We start from the raw sequence: 23,076 nt of genomic DNA on the forward strand, positions 1-23,076 counted from the left end.
AATCTCAGGTATTAATTGTACCATTAAAAAAAATTTAAAGATTCAGTAAGGCTTTGCCTTGTATAAATACTTAATAAGAGTAATGAATGAAAATATTATTTGAAATTTCCATCTTCAATTTATTTTTTTGTTACCTCTTGCAAACTACTGCCCGTCCATTCATCCCACTAGCACAATTCATGCTAGCAAGATTCAGGGTTTGGATGGAAGTCTCTTCCTGACCGTCATAAAACCTTGAAGCCAAACAATCAGTGGCAAAAATGCTACTACTTGCATACTCCTTGTCTCCTCCCATAATTGGCATGGCTACTCCCATCTTCACTCGACTCACGTAATCATCCCTATAAGTTTTTCCTAACACACCGTCAACCCTGTTCGTCAATGAATAGAATTTGAATCCGAGGTCGAGATGAGCATAGCAATCCTCCTTAGTTATGTCATAGTTATGTGCCCTAGATTCTTCATCGGTAATGGGTACTACTTTGGCTGTGATCTGAAGTTTTCCTTGGACTTGGATGATAATACTGTTGGTTTCACTCGTCCTTGTTATGATGACTCGTGGCATTGTCGTGGATGACCATCGAGAACCTTGAGTTTGTTTCAAGAATATGGGCTCTCCATCAAAGGCCAATGAGAGGCTATCTTTGGCATCATTCCATTTAGAAGTCTTTGTGGCGCCTAAGAAGAGGCGATGGTTGTCGAACAAGATTCCAATGGATTGGACCCATGTGAAGTCGCGACTCATCTTTTTATTTCTTTTTCCAATGAAGTGTGCATTGATGTGGAGATTTGGGTCGCTTACAAGGCAAAAGTCTTCATTCTTCTTACCATGGAAGTAAAAGGTAATTCCATCTCCTCCTATGAAGCGAGGGTCTTGACATACGGCTCCTGGGTAGTCACAATCTAAAATATACAAATATATAAAATTAGTGATCAATGTAATCAATTGAACATGATAATAAAGAAAATATAACTTTTACGATAATAAAATCAACTTTTGGATTCAAACTACCATTCCTCATGTGTAGTTTCAATATAAAGTGTAAGGTATACTAAAAAAACTTACTGCAAACGGGCTTGCAAGTGACACAATCAACTTGACAAGAAGTAGGACAACTGGTTGGGCAAACATGCTCTTGGTTATAACATTGGTTGTAATCCTTGTTCTTGCATTTAACTCTCTTTCTAGAATTATAAGAAGTAGAAGGTGTTGGTGAGGTTGATGACGATGAGGAGGAGGAGGAGGAGGAGGAGGATGATGATGATGATGATGATGATGATGACGACGAAGATGATGATGAAGTGGAGTTATATCCATTATTAGAACCAGATGTATTTGATGGTGGTGATGTGGTTGACGGAGTAGGAGATAATATTGGAGGTGTCGTTGGTGGTGATGGGGTGGATGGAGTAGGATTTGGTTGGGGTGATGATGGTGGTTGGGTTGATGGATTAGATGGAGAAGGTTTTGGTGATGATGGAGTGAGAGATGGTGTTGAAGGGGGCGGAGATTTAGGAGATGGTGATGCGGTTGGGGATGAATTATTAGAAGAATTAGATGTCGATGATGACGATGAGGAGGATGATGATGAAGACGATGAGGAGGATGATGATGAAGACGAAGATGATGATGATGACGAAGGGGATGAATTGTATCCTGAATTAGAAGAAGGTGTATTCAATGAAGGTTTTGGTGGGGTAGGTGATGGTTGGGATGATGGAGTAGAAGGAAGTAATGGTGAAACTGGCGATGGTGATGGCGATGTTGGTGTAGACGAAGGGGGTGTTACAGATGGTGGCATACGAGATGGAGTTGAAGGTGATGGAACTGTAGGTGATGGTGATGGTGATGGAGATAGAGAGGAAGATGGTGGGGTTGATGGAGCAGGAGATTTAGATTGTGATCTTGATGATGAGGAAGAGGACGACGACGACGACGATGATGATGATGAGGAGGAGGAGGAGGAAGAGGTTGAGTTATGTCCTTCATTAGATTGAGTATTTGGAGGTGATGGTGTGGTCGATGGAGTAGGTGACGGTGCTAAAGATGGGGATTTAGTTGATGGTGGGGTTGATGGAGATTTGGGAGGTGATGAATAAGGGGGGATTGATGGAGATTTGGGAGATGATGATGGAGTAGGTGATGGAATTGAAGGTGGTGAAGATTTAGGAGATGGTGCTGGGGTCATTGGAGAATGAGAATTAGATGGTGTTTTGGATGACGATGACGATGACGATGATGATGATGATGAAGAGGAAGAGGCAGAAGAGGATGATGATGAAGAGGAAGAGGTGGAAGAGGATGATGACGAAGATGAAGAATTATCTCTATGTGATGGATTTGGATGTGCAGTTGTCGGAGATGGAGTAGGAGAATGGTGTGTTGTTGTGGGTGGTGATCGTGGGGTAGATGGAGTAATAGGAGTTGATGTTGGTGGTGACGATGGGGGAATTGATGGAGATGGTGATGGAGTAGGCGATATTATTGATGGTGGTGGAGTTTTAGGAGATGTTGATGGGGTTTTTGGAGTATGAGAATCAGATGGTGTTGTTCCATGCGACGATGACGATGATGATGAGGCAGACGACGACGAAGACGAAGAGGAAGAAGTAGAGGAGGATGATGACGAAGATGAAGAATTTGAAGATGAAGAATTATCTCCATGTGATGGAGTTGGAGATGTAGTTGTCGGAGATGGAGTAGGTGAATGATGCGTTGATGGTGGGGGTGATCGTGGGGTAGAAGGAGTATCAGGAGTTGATGTTGGTGGTGACAATGGGGGGATAGATGGAGATGGTGATGGAGTAGGCGATGGTATTGAAGTTGATGGAGATTTAGGAGATGGTGATGGGGATGTTGGAGTATGAGAATTAGATGGTGTTGTTCCATGTGATGACGATGATGATGATGATGATGATGAGGAGGAGGAGGAGGAGGAGGAAGACGAAGAGGAAGAGGCAGATGATGATGATGATGAATTGTCCTCATGTGATGGAGTTGGAGATGCAGTTGTCGGAGATGGAGTAGGTGAATGGTTTGTTGGTGGTGGTGATTGTGGGCTTGATGGAGTATTAGAAACTGTCGATGGCGGTGAAGATGGAGGGATTGATGGAGATTTTGGAGATGGTGATGGAGTAGACGATGGTATTGAAGGTGGTGGAGATTTAGTTGATGGTGATGGAGTTGTTGAATTATCAGAATTAGGTGGTCTTCTAGAAGATGATGAGGATGATGAGGATGAGGATGAGGAGGACGAGGAAGAAGAAGCAGAAGAGGATGACGATGATGACGAAGATGAAGAATTATCCCCAGATGATGACGGTGTAGATGGAGCTGGAGATGCAATTATTGGTGGTGGTGATGGTGGTGTTGACGGAGTAGAAGAGGAAGGTGGTGGTGGTGGTGAAGATGTATGGGATGGTGTTTGTGACGGGGGAGAAGGAGATGGTGCTAAAGGTGTTGATGAAGATGGTGTTGGGGTATGAGAATTATATGATGGTACCCCAGATTGTGGTGGAGATTTATCCCCTTTATTTTTAGCCTTAGCATTTTCCACATCATCTGCTTTCTTACCACCCTTTTTATCTTTATTTTCTTCCTCACTTTCATCTTGGGTATCTTCACTACCTCCCTTGGAATTTTCACCGTCTTTGTGATTCTTCAAACTATCTTTAGATGATGGTGATGATCCTTCTGCGATGGAAGGTGCCTCATATGTAGGTGATGATGATCCTTTATTAGATGAAGGTGAATCATTTCCATTATCGTCTCCTTTTTTACTTTCTTTATCTTCATCATTTCCTTTTTTATCATCTTTGTTCTCTTTTTTCTCTTCATTACCAGCCTTTTTCTTATCATCTTCTTTCTTGTCAACATTTTTGTCATCTTCTTTTTTCCCACTTTCATTTTTTATATCTTCTTCTTTATCTCTTTTGGAATTTTCACCGCCTTTTTTACCATCTGAATTCGAATCCGAATCCGAATCATCTTTAGATGACGGTGGTGGTGATGATCCTTTTGGAGTAGAAGGTGCATCATATGTAGGTGATGATGATCCTGCATTAGATGAAGATGAATCATCGTCATCATCGTCTCTCTTTTTACCTTCTTTATCTTCATCAGTTCTATTTTTACCACTTTCCTTCACATCAACTCCTTTTTTACCTTCGTTGTTTTTTTCTTCCCCTTCATTACCATCCTTTTTCTCATTATCTCCTTGTTGACCACTATTTTTATCATCCCTTTTTTTCTCACTTTCATCCTTGTTATCTTTTTCTTTATCTTCTTTGGAATTTTCACCGCCTTTTTTACTATTCGAACCACCTTTAGATGGCGTTGATGACGGTGGTGGTACCGATCCTTCTGCAGTAGAAGGTGTATCATAAGTAGGTGGTGATGATCCTGTCTTAGATGAAGATGAATCATTTTCAACATCATCTTTTTTGTCTTCACCCGCTCCTTTTTTACCATCTTTGTTTTCTTTTTCGTCTTCATCACTAGATTTCCCTTTATCTTTTGCTTTTTCACCACCATTTTCATCATCTTCTTTTTTCTCACTTTCGTCATTGTTATCTTCTTCTTTACCTCCTTTAGAATTTTCACCACCTTTTTTACCACCTGAACCATCTTTAAATGATGGTGGTGATTGTGAATTATATCCAGGCGGAGTTGGTGGTGATCCCGCATATGTCGAAGGTGTATCGTATGTAGGTGGTGATGATCCTGCATCAGACGAAGGTGAATCATTTTCAGGCGGAGAGGAGGATCCCTTGTCACCATCACTTGATGATGATCTAGAAGAACAAATTGGCTTGCATGAAGCACATTCTACTTCACAGCTATCTGGACAAAACTTAGGACAAACATGTTCCAAGTTATAGCACATCTTGTACTTCTTGATCTTACATGATGCTCTTGAAGGATTTTTGGCAATTCCCGGAGGAGTTGTTGCCTCTATCAACATGCCCAACAACAAAACAAAGCATCCAAGATAAAATATCTTGGATGGTGCCATTTTCCAACTCTAGCTATAATTAAAGTTGGAAACTGTTTTAATGCAAAAAGTTGTTGTTTAAGAAGGTTTAATGGTAGATGATATTCATACCCCAAACAAATTACTGTTATATAGATGTGTAGGAACTAGTAAGTCAATGTTCATGATTTAGTATTTGTATATTCCTAAGATTTTGGGTCAAGTAGTTGAATATATTTCTTAAAGTTATAATCCACATGCATCTAACATACTTACATGTATGGCTATCAGAAAAATAAATGGTTACTGCTGATATGCTTTTGTGTGTATCTAAAGTGCAATTTTATTAATTAATTAATTTTTTATTTAATAACTAATTAATCAATAAATTTGTGTAATATATTATTCTGTTTTTTGTAGTGGAACACAAAGTGGGAGCAATATGATTGGAAGAAAACACTAAAAAAAACAAAGAACTTTGATTGCTAATTCTGTTATTATGAGCTTTTTTCATTTTACAATTGGAATCACTTTAATATGAAGTTTAAAAAAGGGTATTTCTTTATTTTGACATGCAGCAAAAGCATACTTTATGTGAGAATAATAAAATTCAACCAGAATAATGATGATTATGTATTAATGAAGTTGTTTACCATATAATTACGGTTTTGAGAATTTAGAAAATAAATAAATATTTGAATAGTGTAAGTTGAGGATTAAGAGAAAAGATACTGATTTGTTATCTTACATAAAGAAATTACTTAGTCCGTACTCCCTAAATATATCTAGGCCTCAAGTGCTGTATTTATGGAAGAAGCCACATTAAGCAAGAGAACATTCATCTTTACAGCTATGATCAATTGGTGTAGAGGAGCTGAATTGAGTGTCACTTACTCACTTGGAATGATTGCTACTACACGAGAAGTACTTAGATTGCTTGGTTTGGTTGAGTACACTAGTTCCAATTATACAACGGATGGTTCTTGGGGCTCGGTGCAACTCTATATCTTACCGGCCCCTCTTCAAGTCAATACAGTCGTGTTAAGCAAAATGAGCTATGTTAAATTCAGCAAAAAATAATTTATGTCGGTCATATGCAAATTAAATGAAAATAATTAGATTTAAGCAAAAATATATACTATTTGTATTAGTTTAAATCAGCAAAAAAAAAAAAAAAAAATATGAAATCAGTTGTATTAAATTATAATTAAGGGCATGTTCATATTTACTGAATTGAGCTGAACTGAACTGAACTGATTGGAGCTGAACTGAACTGAACTGATTGGAGCTGAACTGAACTGAACTAAGCTGAAATGAATATTTTATGAGAGAGAGAAATTAAGAGCTGAACTGAACTGAACTGATTGGAGCTGAACTGAACTGAACTGATTAGAGCTGAGCTGAACTGAACTGAACTGAACTAAAAATAAGTAAATATGAACAGACCCTAATTAAAAAAAATTGTAATCAACTATAATTTGTTTTATCATTAAACATAATTTTAATCAATGGAACTAAGTTTTGATTAGATGATGATTATTTTAATAAATACGGAGTAATAATTAATTTTGTTTGATAAAAGTCAAATTAACTGAATTATAGACTAACTTAATTTCAACAAAAGTAAGTTGATTCGAAAAAAAATTGGCCAACAGGAATCTAATCATAGGTAAATCAGTAACATTGTTTGTAAAGATATTAGCTAAATTTTCTTTTCTTTTTTTTTTTTTTTTTTTTTGGGTGTGGGTGGGGGGCATTAGACATTCCTCACTTTCAGTATAATCAAAGTGATAATTTGTTAAAAATCGTCTTGAATCTAAACCATATGTGTAAGTCATAGTAGCACTATTGTATCAAACTAATTGAGATTGATCTTATGGAAAGAAAAGCACATTCAATCCTTAAGGTTAAGTGGTTTTTAATATTAGGGTCAGTTTGACCAATAGAAAAGATAATAAAAAGCAAATAATTGACAACATGCACCACCATGCGTCCATGCCCATTGCAGGTTTGCTATAAAAACTAAATAAATTAAATTAAATTAAAAAAAAAATAAAATAAAAAAAAAATAAAAAAAAAAGAGCAGAGTTATAATAATAATTGGAAAAAAAAAATTCTACTAATAATAATAAACTCTACTCCTACTAAACTAGCAAAACATTATTTTTTTTCTTTACCAAAAAAAAAAAAAAAAAAAAAAAAAAAAAAGAACTAGCAAAAACATCTCAAAATTTTCGTACTAGCTAGGATTAAGGGCCGTGAGATAAATTTCTTCAAAAATTTTAAACATTAAATGAAGGAAATTAATTCCTCTTATCACCTCATCCCTCGATCAATCTCTCTTTCCTAGGATTTATCAAGTTTATGATATTGTAGTAAAATCATTATCAATGTAATTTTTAATACCTTACAATATACGGATCAGAGTAGAATAAGTTATCTTATTTAGAAACATACGAAGTATATGTCTAGTCAATAACACGTTCAAACATTACTTCTTGTCAAGCCAAGTTGATCAAATTACAATGTTTCATGTCACGATAGGTAATAAAGTTGTCCCTAGCTCGATGATGAAAGTTTCTTTAGTACAACCCAATCAAAAAGGCGTGGGTGGTGTTCTAGCTGCTACAAATCAATCTAACAAGCTGCTGGGATTATCCTAGGTTCGGTGTTTAGACCTCGAATTTGGAGGGGATCATAACCACTTCTTGAAGCTTTGGAATGGGTTAGTCCTTGCTTATCCTAAACTATAGTAACAAAATAAATAAATAAAAGCAAATGAAGCTTGCGTGATCATGCACTATTGACCTATATTATTTTTACCTTATGTCCTTATTAACTTCCATTTTTATGAACTACATTAAAAACATGTGTTGCACATTTTTAACCCAATCATTAATCACTCATATGATATGAAATTGATATGCGACTAATATTGAACTATAATTTTTTTTTTTTTGGACGGGAATATTGAAAGTAAAATTTAAATTCAAACAAACTCAAAAATCCAACCTAATGCCATATAAATCTTGATTGGTTGACATGATCAAACCTTGGCTTGCTATTAGAGTGAATTGTTTGTCACCTCTAATTACCTTGCCCTAAAAAAACTTAATTAATAATAAGAACTGTGGCCTGTAATTAATACACACAACATATGGCCATTATACTCGTATGTAATTAAACAAAATATTGAATAGTATTGTATTAATGTAAATGTAGAGTCACCTTATTACAAATTGATGAATCTTAAATAAAATTCAAGACTTTCAGCCTCGTAAATTGACATTATTAATGATTTGATCTTAGAAATCTATAAATTTCAAAGATCATAAAATTATGTTGATGAACTATCTCTTGCAAACAACACCACGTCCACTCATGCCACTAGCACAGTTCATGCTAGCAAGTTCCATGGTTTCAACTGCAGTCTCTTCTTGTCCACCAACAAACCTTGAAGCCAAACAATCGGTGGCGAAAATGCTACTAGTTGCGTACTGTCTTTCTCCTCCCATAACCGGCATGGCTACCCTCATGTTCACTCGGCTCACGTAATCATTCCTGTATGTCTTTCCCAATACACCATCAACCTTTCCGGTCAATGAGTAAAATTTAAACCCAAGATCAAGATGAGCAAAACGATCCTCATCAGTAATGTCATAGTTGTGTACCCTAGATTCTTCGTCGGTAATAGGGACAACCTTAGCTGTGATCCTAAGCTTTCCTGGAATTTCGACGACAATGTTGTTGGTTTCACTAGTCCTTGTTACGGTGACTTGTGGCATGGAGGTGGATGACCATTGAGAGCCTAGAGTCTCTTCAAGGAATATGGGTTCTCCGTCGAAGGCCAATGAGAGACGGTCTTTGGCATCATCCCATGTGCCGGTCTTCCTAGCACCAAAGAATAGACGGTGGTTGTCAAAGAGGATTCCAATGGACTCAACCCATGTAAAGTCACGGCCCATGTTTGCGTTTCTTTTTCCTATGAAGTATGCGTTGATGTGAAGGTTGGGGTCGGTCACAAGGCAAAATTGTTTATCCTTCTTTCCATGGAAGTAGAAGGTGATACCGTCACCTCCAATGAAGCGAGGATCTTGGCATACGGCTCCTGGATAGTCACAATCTACAATGAAAAAAGAAAGCACATAATTAGTAATCAATACAATAAGTGAACTTTATATTGGACTAAATTTACACTAGCATAATTTTTTGGTTAGTGTAGTGTGATATGTATTCTTAAAAGTAATGTAAGACTTACTGCAGACGGGCTTGCAAGTAACACAATCAACTTGGCACGAAGTAGGGCAATTAGCAGGACAAACATGCTCTTGATTGTAACATTGTCCGTAGTTCTTGTTCCTGCATCTAGCTCTATTTCTAGAGCCAGCGTTAGAGTTAGGAGGAGTGTAAGGTTTAGGGGTAGAGGGTTTAGGTGTTGGGGTTGATGGGGTAGAAGGAGTCGAAGGCTTAGGTGTGACTGGTGTTGGTGTTGAAGGTGTTGGGTAATATATCGGTGTTGGTGGGGTTGATGATGAGTTATGGGAGCTTGATTGTTGTCCTCCTCCTGCAGCCGAGGAGCCAGATGCTGCTGCTGCTGCGGCAGCAGCTGCTGCAGCTGCAGCAGCGGCTGATGATGCTGACGATGATGACGCTGTTGATGTTGCTGAGGATGCTGCAGACGATGCTGCAGATGATGCAGCAGATGCAGCAGATGATGCAGCTGAAGATGCACCAGAAGACGATTGTGACTCGACCACAACAGCCAACAACAAAGCTAAGAACCCAAGATAAATGATCTTGGGTACAGCCATTATTTTTCTGATGTTTCAAGTCTTGCTAATCTTAAGAAACTTATGTATTAATGTTATAGTATGAGAAGAAAGACTTGATGAGTGATATAAAATACCAAACCAACAACGACTTTTATAGATGTTTAGGCGTTGACCGTTTAACATTACATTACTAAGCTAGTATCTTCCTAAGATGTTGGGTCAAAAGTTATACTTATTTCTTCAAAATGAGTCATAAACTTACACTTGCGTAGTTGACTTTATTTAACAATACGGTTGGAAATAAAAAATTTAATAACAGTACAATTTGTTCATAATTATGATTTAGCTTGTATTTATCAAAAGTTCATGAATTTTTAAAATAAAAAAGTTATTGTTAATAATATTTCTGGCATAATGTATTGTACAGTATTTTAAATTGGAATCCAAGGAAGAGATGATCTGTTTCTTTATTTTGACATGAATTAAAAGCTTACTTTACGAGAATAACAATTCAACCAATATGAATATGATGCTTAATTTTGTAATTAATTATTATAGTTCGTTATGTTGAGCTCAGTGATGATGCAGCCATACAAGTTGTAGCCAGCTTTGATTAATGCAATAGGAAATACGTACTAAGAGAATTTATCTAGACTTTAGCTCTAAATGGGAGTTATGAAGGTGAAATTAGAATCCATGGAGCTTAATCTCTCAATTTCAAGTTTTGACATTGCCTTTCGCGTATCATTTGCAGTATAATTAAAATCTATTACGGAGTACTTCCTATGTTCTTTAATGCTTCGTATACACTTGCACATTTTAATTTGGGCTTTCGTTTATAATCAAACCTTTTTTTTTTTTTTAACTATACATGTGATTCATATTCATATAACTTGATATAGACATGTCTCAATATACAAGTATATATCTTCAAAATATAACTTTTTATAATTTTTACCATTACTCCATTTATGTTAAAAAAAAATAAAAAAATCATGCTCAAAATTATGCATTAGTAAATATAAATTTCAAATTGAGTAAGTGATAAAGATACGGATGAAGTAAACAAAGTTATGGCTGTATATAATACTCAAGATCAATTCGAGAAAAATAAATGGCATAGGATCAATTCATAATTCCATAGTGAATAGTGAGTTTAATCATATGTATCTTCAAATCCGAGAAAAAAAAAAATCGCATAGGATCAATTCATAATTCCATAGTGAATTAAGTGAGTTTAATCATCTCTTCATATCCGAGAAAAATAAATGGCATAGGATCAGTTCATAAGTCCGTCTTTGGCCTTTATAAATGGTTAAGAGGCTATATCCTATATGCAACGCAGTTGCTTAGTTTGTAGTCATCTATACCAATTTTCACAGCTCTAATTCTATTAACCAAAGCTAAACAGCAAGTTTAATTAGCTTAATTTGGTTTTACCCTTGACTGACAAGACTAAGTACTGCTTTTTGCAAGATGAAGCATCATTCTAGTCATCACACTATTCACTCTTAAGCATACCTTTTTGCTCATACCCATAATTGTTTGATAATCAACTTCATAAATACATAAGAATCATTTCAGCTGAATTATAAAGCTGTTGCTACTTGTTAAAATAAAGAATTAGCCCTTATATATATCTTCCTTTAAATGAAAGTGATTCCAATTTGTATAATTGAAAAAAAAAAAAAAAAAAAAAAAAGGCAGAACAATGGCAGTATTAACAATCAAAGGTCCTTTATGTTGTGTGTTGGTGTGTGTTTACACTTTAGATACTTACAAGCATAAAATTGTAATCATTAATTTTAGAAAATCACGATCGAGCCGTTAATTATGTTTGATCTAGCTTAATGCATAACGTTTGATGGTGGATACATTTGTAATACTTATTATGACATAGCTACCTTGCTTCAAGAAATATATTGTATTAATTTAAACTTTTGACCCAAAATCTTAGGATGATGCTAGTGATTAATAGTAAACAGTCAACGCCTACAACTTCTATAAAAGCCATTGTTGGTTTGTGTTTTATATCACTCATCAAATCTTCATTCTCATACTACAACATTAATACATAAGTTTCTTAATTGTAGCAAGACTTGATCAACAAAAAATGGCTTTACCCAAGATCATTTATCTTGGGTTCTTAGCTTTGTTGTTGGCTGCTGTGGTCGAGTCACAATCATCTTCAGGTGCATCTTCGGCTGCTTCATCTGCTGCATCTGCAGCATCTTCTGCAGCATCGTCTGCAGCATCCTCAGCAACATCAACAGCGTCATCATCATCAACATCGTCAGCATCATCAGCCGCTGCTGCAGCTGCAGCAGCTGCTGCCGCAGCAGCAGCAGCATCTGGCTCCTCGGCTGCAGGAGGAGGACAACAATCAAGCTCCCATAACTCATCATCAACCCCACCAACACCGATATATTACCCAACACCTTCAACACCAACACCTAAACCATCAACCCCACCAACACCAGTCACACCTAAGCCTTCGACTCCTTCTACCCCATCAACCCCAACACCTAAACCCTCTACCCCATCACCAAAACCCTCTACTCCTAAACCTTACACTCCTCCTAATTCTAATGCTGGCTCTAGGAATAGAGCTAGATGCAGAAACAAGAATTACGGACAATGTTACAATCAAGAGCATGTTTGTCCCACTAATTGCCCTACTTCGTGCCAAGTTGATTGTGTCACTTGCAAGCCTGTCTGCAGTAAGTCATATATTACTCTACTAAAGAATACATATTACCACAACACAAGCTAAAAGATAATGCCAACTATAAATTTACTCCAACATTAAAGACGAAGTTATATTGGACATACATTTATATGATAACTTTTTATTAGTAGCTACTAGCTAGTAGAGGCATGCATAATTTGACTATTTTGTAATTTTGTTCAATTTAGTAGTGTTCAGTTTTTTTTTTTTTTTTTTTTTTTTTGGTGCAAAGTGTTTAACTCGTTTAAATTGTACAAATTACTAATTATATGTTTTTTGCATTGTAGATTGTGACTATCCAGGAGCCGTATGCCAAGATCCTCGTTTCATCGGAGGTGACGGTATCACCTTCTACTTCCATGGCAAGAAGGATAAACAATTTTGCCTTGTGACCGACCCCAACCTCCACATCAACGCACACTTCATAGGAAAAAGAAACGCAAACATGGGCCGTGACTTTACATGGGTTGAGTCCATTGGAATCCTCTTCGACAACCACCGTCTATTCTTTGGTGCTAGGAAGACCGGCACATGGGATGATGCCAAAGACCGTCTCTCATTGGCCTTCGACGAAGAACCCATATTCCTTGAAGAGACTCTAGGCTCTCAATGGTCATCCACTTCTATGCCACAAGTCACCGTAACAAGGACTAGTGAAACCAACAACATTGTCGTCGAAATTCCAGGAAAGCTTAGGATCACGGCTAAGGTTGTACCTATTACCGACGAAGAATCTAGGGTACACAACTATGACATTACTGATGAGGATCGTTTTGCTCATCTTGATCTCGGGTTTAAGTTTTACTCATTGACCGGAAAGGTTGATGGTGTATTGGGAAAAACATACAGGAATGATTACGTGAGCCGAGTGAATATGAGGGTAGCCATGCCAGTTATGGGAGGAGAAAGACAGTACGCAACCAGTAGCATTTTCGCCACCGATTGTTTGGCTTCAAGGTTTGTTGGTGGACAAGAAGAGACTTCAGTTGAGACCATGGAACTTGCTAGCATGAACTGTGCTAGTGGCATGAGTGGACGTGGTGTTGTTTGCAAGAGATAAATCATCAACATAATTTTAAGATCGTCGAAATTTATAAATTTCTAAACTCGATCAATACTCACTAATAATGTGAATGTACATGGCTGAAAGTCATACAAAAAAAAATCAACATTATTATGTTATTTTGTAATAAGATTGTAAGGTGATTACATTTACATTAATACATTATTTATCAATATTTTGTTTTAACATACGAACATATCGACTAATTGATAACTATAATCGACCTTGATCAAGCCTGAACTGGCCATTAGAATCGACCTACTAGAACTAACAGATTAATAAATGCAAATTGTCTTACTAATATGAATATTCAATAACCAAAGGCAACAAAAGTATCTGATTTCTGGACAAATAAGACTACTAAAGAAGATGTACGCCATACATAAAGATATAAATATAGTAATACTACTAGAAGTAAAAGATCAAATGTTTTAAAACTAATTTGAGTAAACCCTTACAACTTACAAGCCATAGTTTAACAGCTTAGTCCGAACAGGGCGAACACCGACACCATGGAAACTGTTGCCCGACCATTAGCTGCAAACAACTGGTCGCTCTATTTGATCTTCTTCTTTGGCCTCAACTGCAAACCAACAGTAAACTTTTCAATTTCAAACTAAAACAGACATGAAAAATCAAGGGTAAGTTTGTTAGCTTAAAAGCTAAATGTATCAACTTACCTGTGGCCACATATCTTCTTCCTGCAGTTGAGCACGAGGATGCAAGCGAGCATAGCACCTAAAAGATTTAAGATCGAATTAATAATAACACATAGGTCATATAAAGCTGTAGTGATGGAAAACAGTGCGCCATCAACCAACAAGACACTGCTATGATCATGAGCAGAGCTAACATTGGAGAACATTTGCATGCAATCTAATTGTAATGCAACTCAATGTGGTTTAAGATAGAACTCTCAGTCCATACATTCCGGTTAGGAAATCTAATCCTAATTAGCTGGATCAAAGACATGTAAGATTGAACTATGCTCATAAAACTGTGCTCATGAGTCATGACCTCATGAAATTCAACCAAGCCATTAGTTTAAAAGCTGGACTGTAAATAAGCTCATTGTTAGACTATTAGAGCCTTATTCAGAGGATGCTCCATCAACAAAATGAGACTGCACACAAGATAATATCAATGCCAACTGCAAACCTCCGCCATAGAAATTTAATTTTTAAATTAAGAAAGAACATTAAAACAAGCAAGATACTTACTTGCGGCAAATTATCTTGTCTTGGTTGAATTTCCTAGCCAGGGCCATCAGAGAAGGCTCAATAATTCCACCACGGAGCCTCAGGACCAGATGAAGAGTAGCCTCTGCAATTGCACAATATTTAATCAAATGATCAAATATATGGATAGCAGTATAGCAGAAAATCAATTACAGAACCAGAAACAAATTAATACAAAGTACTAAGCATTCGTAGATTAATTCATTTCTATCAGAATTGAGGTGTAATCGTTTTACTATGTTAGGCATGACTATATATAATCACAAGAAATTAACCAATAAAAAAGGGGAAAGCAGCAAAAGCAGAGCAGCTAACCCTTTTCAATGTTGTAGTCAACAAGAGTTCAGCAATCCCTTAAAAAAAGGGGGGGGGGGGGGGGGGTAAAGGAGCAAAAAAACAAGAGCATATTATCAGTAGGTTGAGAGCAAAGAATGCTAAATTATGAACTCAACTGGAGCTTAACTGAGATGAACTGAATTGAAATTAAGCTGAAGAGAACAGGCCCATAGTCGTTACTCGTTAACACCACCACCAGACATTTTCCAGCAGTCAATGACCCATGACGTGAGTGCCGACTTCCAAAGGAAGCACTCCCAAGTCCCACCTTCCCTCTGTTCAAACCTATAAATCCTTATATTCCTAAATGTCAATTCCATACCACACCTAGTTCCCTACAACTCTTTACAACTTTAACACATACGAGTGTCGAGTATTAACTAATCCCTGACCTTAAAAAAAGATACGAAACACCAACCCAACCCAACAATAATAACAGCAACATCTTTAATTATGCTCAGTTCAACATACCCCCCAAAAAAAAGAAAAAAAAAAGTTGTAACAGGTAACTAATCAAAGAGGAAGAAAACCCAAAAATTGAATGATTAAGAAGTTCATCAATGGATCTATTAAAATACAAATATAAATAAATAAGAGAAAGGAAATGAAAGAAATGCTAACCTAGAATTTATTTATTTGTTCAAATTAATTACACACAAAACCCCAAAAATCACAATTTTAAATGAAATTGTTCAATCAAAACTCTAACAAAGTTAAAAGCGAAAAAAGAAAAAAGGAATTACCTTTGGAGGACTAACAGTAGGCAGTAGGCTCGTATAAAGAATTTAACCTTTGAATAAAATGTTGACGAGACCTGGATTGAAGTTGTAGACCAGACCTTTGCGCTCCATACTTGAACGAGACTTGATTGATTACGGAAATTTTAGAAAAAAAGAGAATGAAGGAATGGGGAATTGGAGATGTGGAAGAAGGAAAAGGCGGGAAAAGTTGAACAATGCAATGAAAATTCGATAGGGGAGAGGAAGAGGAAGAAAGACAACAGTCAAAGAGAGAAAGAACAAGGTCAGCAAGACAGCAAGTGAGCATCAACATTTTTTTTTTTTTGGGTGGGACCGTGGGAGGGGGTTTTACCCGGTTCACTTTTTAGACTAATTCGGATTTGGAAATCAATTCTGAGTGGTTAGAATTGCAAGAACAACGTTAATTTTTTACTATGTCTTTAGTTAAAGTGGGACATGTTGTCTAAATTTCTAAATAAAAATTTGAAATAGTCAAATAAATTGATCATAATAATACTACATATATTTTAATTTAGACTATATTTTAATTTAGACTATTTCCTTTGTATTTTGTATTTTTAGGGTGGGAGGGGTTTTTACTAATATCACACCTAAAGATTGATGCTAATTACATGCTTATACATAAGGTGACACTCTATATACTTCCTCCGTTCTTTTATTATTGCACCACTTGCCTTTTAAGGAAGTTTCACAAATATTGCACCATTTTCTCTTTAGGAAAAAAATTATTTGTGTTCACACTACAAATACCCAACATACCCTTGCTTTTTCACACTTACTTTTTAGTCTATCAATATGTCACATGGGCAATTTTGTATTTTTACCTTTCTCTCTTACTTTTTTCCACTACCAAAATATTTGTACCCAACCCCTATGGTGCAATAATAAAAAAACGGAGGAAGTAATATAAACTGTAACAATGCAAGCAACAACTACCTGGATCTGCTTCTTCTCCCTCGATCTCTCACTTTCTCTCTTCTTCATTTTCTCCTCCAAAATATCAGAGCTCTAGAGAGAAACAAACCACATACACTAAAAGCATAATCACACTTAAAACTCGGCACGCGAAATCCTTTTTCTTGTCAAAAGAATACAACACTATATATTACAGTAAAATTTCTATTTCTTATTTATGTTTTGAAGATTTTATGGCATATAATATGATAGATCAAATTGAATTGTGATGAATTTGAAATGACTTTTTTGAGTTCATGCATGATCAAGTCAATATATTGTTAATTAGGGCATGGAACAAAGTGGGAAATATTCTTAAATTATCTAAATGTATGGCCAATCAGAAAAATACACATCATCTTGTACATATTTTTAATCTTATCATGCATGGATAATGAAAAGAAATTTAGGGGCCGTTTGGTTGGGGTTAATCATCAAAGGGAATGGGAATCAACTGCCCTCATTCCCTTTGTTGTTGTTTGTTAGCCCATTTTTCCCATTCCCTTTACCCCCTTCATACCCCCAAATCCCTCTAACTTCATTCCCCACCCCCCTAGGTATTTCCATTCCATCCCCTACCCACCTTCACATCACCACCTTCACACCACCACATCACCACCGGAAAACTAGCCCAGACCACCGCCACCCATACCCTTACCACTGCGCCCCTCCTCCGACCACCGCCGACCCTCCCCCGAGCCTCGCCGCCCTCCCCTCCCTCGAAAAAACCTCCCCAAGCCCCAAAAAAACCTCGCGCTAGGGTTTCGAGGGTGGTGGGAGGGCTGGGCGGCGGATTTTGGGGTCAAAGGAGATCGGGGTTAGGGTTTTTTGGGGCTTGGGGAGGTTTTTTCAGGGGAGGAGAGATCAAGGCAGTGCGGCGAGGGGTGGTGGTGGGGCGGAAAAGGGGGGGAGTTGTGGAGGAGGTGCGGCGAGTGGGTGGAGTGGCTGGGTGGTGGCTAAAAATGGTTGAAAGTGAAGGCGAGTGGTGGTGGTGTGTGGTTGGAGTGGTGGTCTTCCATTCATTCCATTCCTTTGTTATTCAAAACAAACAATACTCCAAAATTGGGGGATTTTCATTTCATTCCTTGTCTTTCCCTTTGTTCATTCCATTCCGATTCCCTCATGCGAACCAAACGACCCCTATTGGAGAATGATTGTGAAACTCTAATCATATCATGCATGGGTAGTGAAAGATTTTAACAACAGTACAATATATACAATATATTTGTATAACATTATGCAATATTCCATCTAACAATTAATAATAATCACTCTCCACTACTAATAAACTCCTCGCATCTGCTAATTTGAGACCAAGAGCCATAGCCATCACATTATATATGTACATTATTATTTACACACAGTATTATTTCTTAAAATTACTAGTTTATAAATATTTGTGTTTTCATAAATGAGCTTCTTCACTAATACTGTGGCCACTCTTGCAATGATCGTGGCTCAGTTAATTCTGGCCATGATTGCCCTATCATATGCATATATCATGGAGAAGAACTTTGAGTTACGGGATGTGGTTGCATATAGTATGATTATTGCAACCATATTCCTAGTACCATCGGCTATCATTTCTGAATGGTAAAAACATTTCAAACTCTCTTTTAATCTACTTTCATTTTGTATATTTATTAAGAGTATTATATTATTAATGTTTATTTCTTTTTTGTTCCAAATTTTCTTTTGCCATAAGAGAAAAAATCCCCAAGATCGATCTAAACTCACTTGAAAAGTAATGGATTAGGTTTCATCTACATCATGCTTGGGTAAATTAGTTTATCTCTTTTAATTGTAACTGGAAATTATGGCTATACAAAAATAAGCAAGGAATAATTGGAAAATATTTGATGGACCGTTCTTAGCCAGCGTTGAATCTATACAGGATCATGGAAATAGAACAAAAGCTCCACCTAAGAAAAAAGAGATATGTATATTAGAGAGAAATGACAAACTTTGTATACGAGTATAATATCAATTAAAGAAATCGGACGATGAAAAACATTTGTAATGATCAAATCATAATTATAAGCCCAATTTTAAAACATTTTTTAAAAAATACATCGAATTCGATTGAGGTATGATCTTTTAATTATTTTGTCATTCAAACAATTTAAAACTAGAAATCAAATACACTTGTAATCGATTGAATTAAAATTTTCATTTAATTTTTCTAATACAAGTATACATTTGCTTTAAATTTTGATATGTGGTCAATAGGTTATAATACATATGTGATGAGCTTGAAGATGGTTTCAATTAATATTACAATTGCAACATTAAATTTGTATCCCGCCATAACATGTGTAATGCCAATTCTAATTAGGTATCATTATATTAGTTGGTTCATCTTTTAATCTTTGCTTAATTAATGAATTTGAAAGTTATATTGATCATGTTGAATAATAAATTATGATGTCATCCTTTGTTGTTTGTATATATAGGGTAGGAAATTTACCGTTTTAAACTTAGGGTCATGTAATCCAAATTTGGCCTCATACTGTAATCAAAATTTATAGCTCCCAAGTTAGTTTAGGGGTTTTAATTTTTTTTTTTTATTTTATTGTATATTTGTATTACATTTATATATATTACCCATATATTGTGCATATGTTGTACGTGTAAATCTATTGACTCATATAAATTGGTGTATATGTAGACAACCCTACTATCTTTTTTCCTTAGTTGACTACATTTAAAAATAACAAGTATATAATATTTACGTACATTATTATTATTTATATACACTATTATTTCTTAAAATAACTAGTTTATAAATATTTGTGCTTTATAAATATTTGTGTTTTCAGAAATGTGCTTCTTCACTAATACTGCAGTCACGGTTGCAATGATCATGGCTCAATTAATTCTAGCCATAATTGCCCTGGCATATGCGTACATTGCGGAGAAGAAGTTTGAGTTACAAGATATGGTTGCATATAGTATGATTATTATTGCAACCATATTCTTAGTACCATCAGCTGTCATTTCCGAATGGTAAAATATCTCGAACTAATTGGCTTTCATTTTGTATATTTGTTAAGAGTATTCCTTCATTAATTTTTTTTTGTTGATTTTTTTTCCCCTAGGAGAAAGAATCACCAAGATCAATCTAAACTCACTTGGAAAGTGATGGGATTAGGTTTCATATGTGGCTTACTTGGGTAAGTTAGTTTATCTCTTTTATTTTATACAAGTATGTATTTACGTTAATTTTTTTTATTATTATAATTGTAAATTGTGGTTATATAAAATAACAAGATAAAATTGGAAAATAGTTGGTAGTGTAGAAAAAGAACAAAAAGGCCCACTGACCTATGTAAAAACTAAAAAGGGGTATCTCATATATATAAGTCAAAAAGGCCCAAAAACACCAAGTCATCATATGCACATCTTAATTGTTTGCCTTGCTCTGTTCTCATAAGTTGAAATTTAGTTCAGTTCAGCTCTTAATTTCCTTCTCTTATAAAATATTCATTTCAGTTCATTTCAATTCATCTCCTAATTTCCTTCTCTTATAAAATATTCATTTCAGTTCAGTTCACTTCAGTTCAGCTCCTAATTTCCTTCTCTTATAAAATATTCATTTCATTTCAGTTCAGTTCAGGTCCTAATTTCCTTCTCTTATAAAATATTCAGTTCAATTCAATTCAGTTCAGTTCAGTTCAACTGAGTTCAGTCAATGAGAACAGACCCTTAGTTTCTGTTTTCTCTTAGCTCTGTTTTGTTTTGTTGTTATTTTTGTTCCTGTTTGTTCTTGTGTGTGCTTATTTTCTTGGGGCTTTTCCCCTCTCTTTCACACACAAAAGAAAAAAAAATAGTACTCGTACTCCATAAATAGTACTCATACTCGTACTCCATAAATAGTGCTTAATTGTGTCCTTAACATTATCTTATCTTCTTGAAAAACTAGTACTTGTACTCAGTAAGACCGTAACTACAAAGATTTCCACCATGTATCAACCTAAATAGCTCCAGCTAAGACTAGGAGCAAAAAGTTAAAGGGGTGTCTATTGCTACCTTTCACATGATCATTTGATACAGCCATACAACATATCTAGACGCAGAGTATCTTTCTTAGGCAAGGTCCAAGGGTGATAGTTGTGTCGAGTTGGTCTTAACAATTTAAGGTGTGCATGGCATTTGGTGACAAAGTAACTTGTTTGGGCCATTTATATCAAAAGTGTTACGTCTTGTAATTTTCATTGGGTCAAGTCTTCTTTCTGCCCAATCAAATTTCAGGTCAAGTCATGCCTTTTATTCTACTTTCCTTTTTTTTTTTTCCCTTTTCACTTGTAAATGTTTGGAAGTTTTATTAGCTTTAGGTCAAATATCTTAGTTTAATTCAACATTGTCTTCACATTAAGAGAGACCCATCATTATTTTCCCAATCATGGACACCCCATTGCACTAAAAGTGAAATCTATTTCAACATTTTTTGGGATATGCAAATGCCCTTTTAGACATTTATTTTATTAATTATAAAAAAGTACAATATAAAAATAAATGTGATAAACACAATACTAGAGAACAAAATTTTGGAATGAAATATTAGCCGGTTAAATTATTATATGTTCTCACTCAAGAAATTAATCAACTAATGAGAGATATGAGGCTCTCATACTTTCATGGTAATGAGTTGGGATTGGATCTCAGTTATCTCACCAAGCTCACTCTAGGAATAATTTTTCTATAATTTCCCTTTCTAGAATAGGCTTTTTCTCTGCCCAAATAGGAATGATTAATGAGCTACACAAATAAGGTATCCAATTTCGCTCTTAAGCCCTAAGTTATTGAGTACTATGATGAACCCGTATTAACATTATGATTGCCCTAATTGAGGACTAAAATATTAAAGTCCAAGCAAATAGTATATAAAATGACTCTAAAAGAAATTAGTCTAAACATACATGTAATTAAGACTTCTACAAAGTTTAATGACTAAAAAAAAAAGATTTACAATAAAACTTTCATACATTGAAGTCCAAAGAAATACAAGTAGTATATAAAATGACTCTAAAAGTTTCAAGAATGAAATTAGTCTAAACATGTATTTAAGACTTCTTCAAAGTCTACTGCCTAGATTAAAGTTTAGATTTACAATAAACTTTCATACATTCCCTTCATCATTTTATTTTTATGAAGATTTAGGATTATTTTAGTTAGCTTAATTACTAAGTTCAAAATTCATATACACCTACCATTTTATAAGAATGATGACATTTATTAAGTACTTGGGGGTATAGTACCGGGCCACAACCTCCGATCCTTGGCTATATATTTGAGATTAATCTTTCTTTAGGTGTTGTTCATTTCACAGTTCACAATCATTTTTCCGCTATATATATCGTAATAGAGATAAAGATCAATCATTCTTTGGATGTTATTTTTTTCACTATCATTTTCCCAACTATTCCACAACTAGTATATAGGGTACTTGATTGCTATAATGTGAACTGAAATCTCATAAAGAGAGTAAAAAAAAAATGAAAGAAAGTAAAAGGGAAAAAATCGGAAACAAAAGGCTTTTTACTAAATACCTAAAATTGCAACGTTAATTGGGAAAACCTGAGCAGATCCTCCGAGATTGTACTTTTAAGTTGCCAAAACTTTAATTATTATCTGTGCCTCGTGTAGAAAAAGTAGTAACCTAAAGTCGGCCTACTACAATCATATCGGTTGACTACAATTATCACCAACATCCTCTACAAAACTACGAGTAACATTTAATTGTAAATTTCATCTTTAATTTGCATGACTATAATCACTGAATTTTGTAGTTGTAAAAAAGTTGGGTTCTAGTACTTAATTAATTTTTATTTTTTTTTGGTGTTCCACCCGGTTCACCCTAATTAATGTACTAAGCTTCAATATGCACTACTCCAATCCCTTCATTTTAAACTAATTACTTTGTTAGTATGCTTAATAATGATTTATGATGAGATAATCAAGCAAATACAAGATGTGATCTAATTGGTATGTACTTATTGTTGCCGTTATTGAGTGTAAGTGTAAGTTACTTTGTACAAATTAAAGTCGTGTAATTAATTAAAGTAATGTTTATCTATTTCTATTCTTTACATCTTTTCACTTTACCCAGTGCCACTTGTAAAGTGATAAATGGATCAATGGTCTTCGCACACTAACAAACAAATTAAATAAATAATTTAGTAGCTAGGATAATTTAACATAAAAAAAAAAAAAAAAAAAAAAAAAAAAAAAAAAAACTTCAGAACGGAGTT

General features: G+C 35.3%; 3 protein-coding genes and 1 long non-coding RNA gene across 4 annotated transcripts; 1 reads left to right on the forward strand and 3 right to left on the reverse strand.

The window, feature by feature from the left end:
* Positions 1-44: 44 nt before the first annotated feature.
* LOC145631372 (uncharacterized) lies at positions 45-5,015 on the reverse strand. The gene is made up of 3 exons (XM_081683440.1): positions 4,325-5,015; positions 1,067-4,213; positions 45-903 (listed from the first exon to the last, which is right to left on the reverse strand). The coding sequence occupies exons 1-3, from the start codon at positions 5,013-5,015 to the stop codon at positions 131-133; spliced, it is 4,611 nt and encodes a 1,536-aa protein (XP_081539566.1). The 3' UTR covers positions 45-130.
* A 3,140-nt stretch (positions 5,016-8,155) lies between these two features.
* LOC145631373 (uncharacterized) lies at positions 8,156-9,784 on the reverse strand. Its single transcript, XM_081683441.1, has 2 exons — positions 9,228-9,784; positions 8,156-9,146 (listed from the first exon to the last, which is right to left on the reverse strand). Exons 1-2 carry the CDS (start codon positions 9,782-9,784, stop codon positions 8,324-8,326), a joined length of 1,380 nt encoding a protein of 459 aa, XP_081539567.1. The 3' UTR covers positions 8,156-8,323.
* A 2,031-nt stretch (positions 9,785-11,815) lies between these two features.
* On the forward strand, positions 11,816-13,719 carry LOC145631658 (uncharacterized). Its single transcript, XM_081683790.1, has 2 exons — positions 11,816-12,465; positions 12,761-13,719. The coding sequence occupies exons 1-2, from the start codon at positions 11,859-11,861 to the stop codon at positions 13,531-13,533; spliced, it is 1,380 nt and encodes a 459-aa protein (XP_081539916.1). The 5' UTR covers positions 11,816-11,858; the 3' UTR covers positions 13,534-13,719.
* Positions 13,720-13,817: 98 nt separating this feature from the next.
* LOC145630186 (uncharacterized) lies at positions 13,818-14,860 on the reverse strand. The gene is made up of 3 exons (XR_014112022.1): positions 14,757-14,860; positions 14,217-14,274; positions 13,818-14,119 (listed from the first exon to the last, which is right to left on the reverse strand). It is a non-coding gene; the product is annotated as an uncharacterized LOC145630186 (long non-coding RNA).
* Positions 14,861-23,076: the final 8,216 nt, after the last annotated feature.

Source organism: Chenopodium album, chromosome 5 (assembly GCF_948465745.1).
Source record: "Chenopodium album chromosome 5, dcCheAlbu1.1, whole genome shotgun sequence".
Taxonomy (NCBI): Eukaryota; Viridiplantae; Streptophyta; class Magnoliopsida; order Caryophyllales; family Amaranthaceae; genus Chenopodium; species Chenopodium album.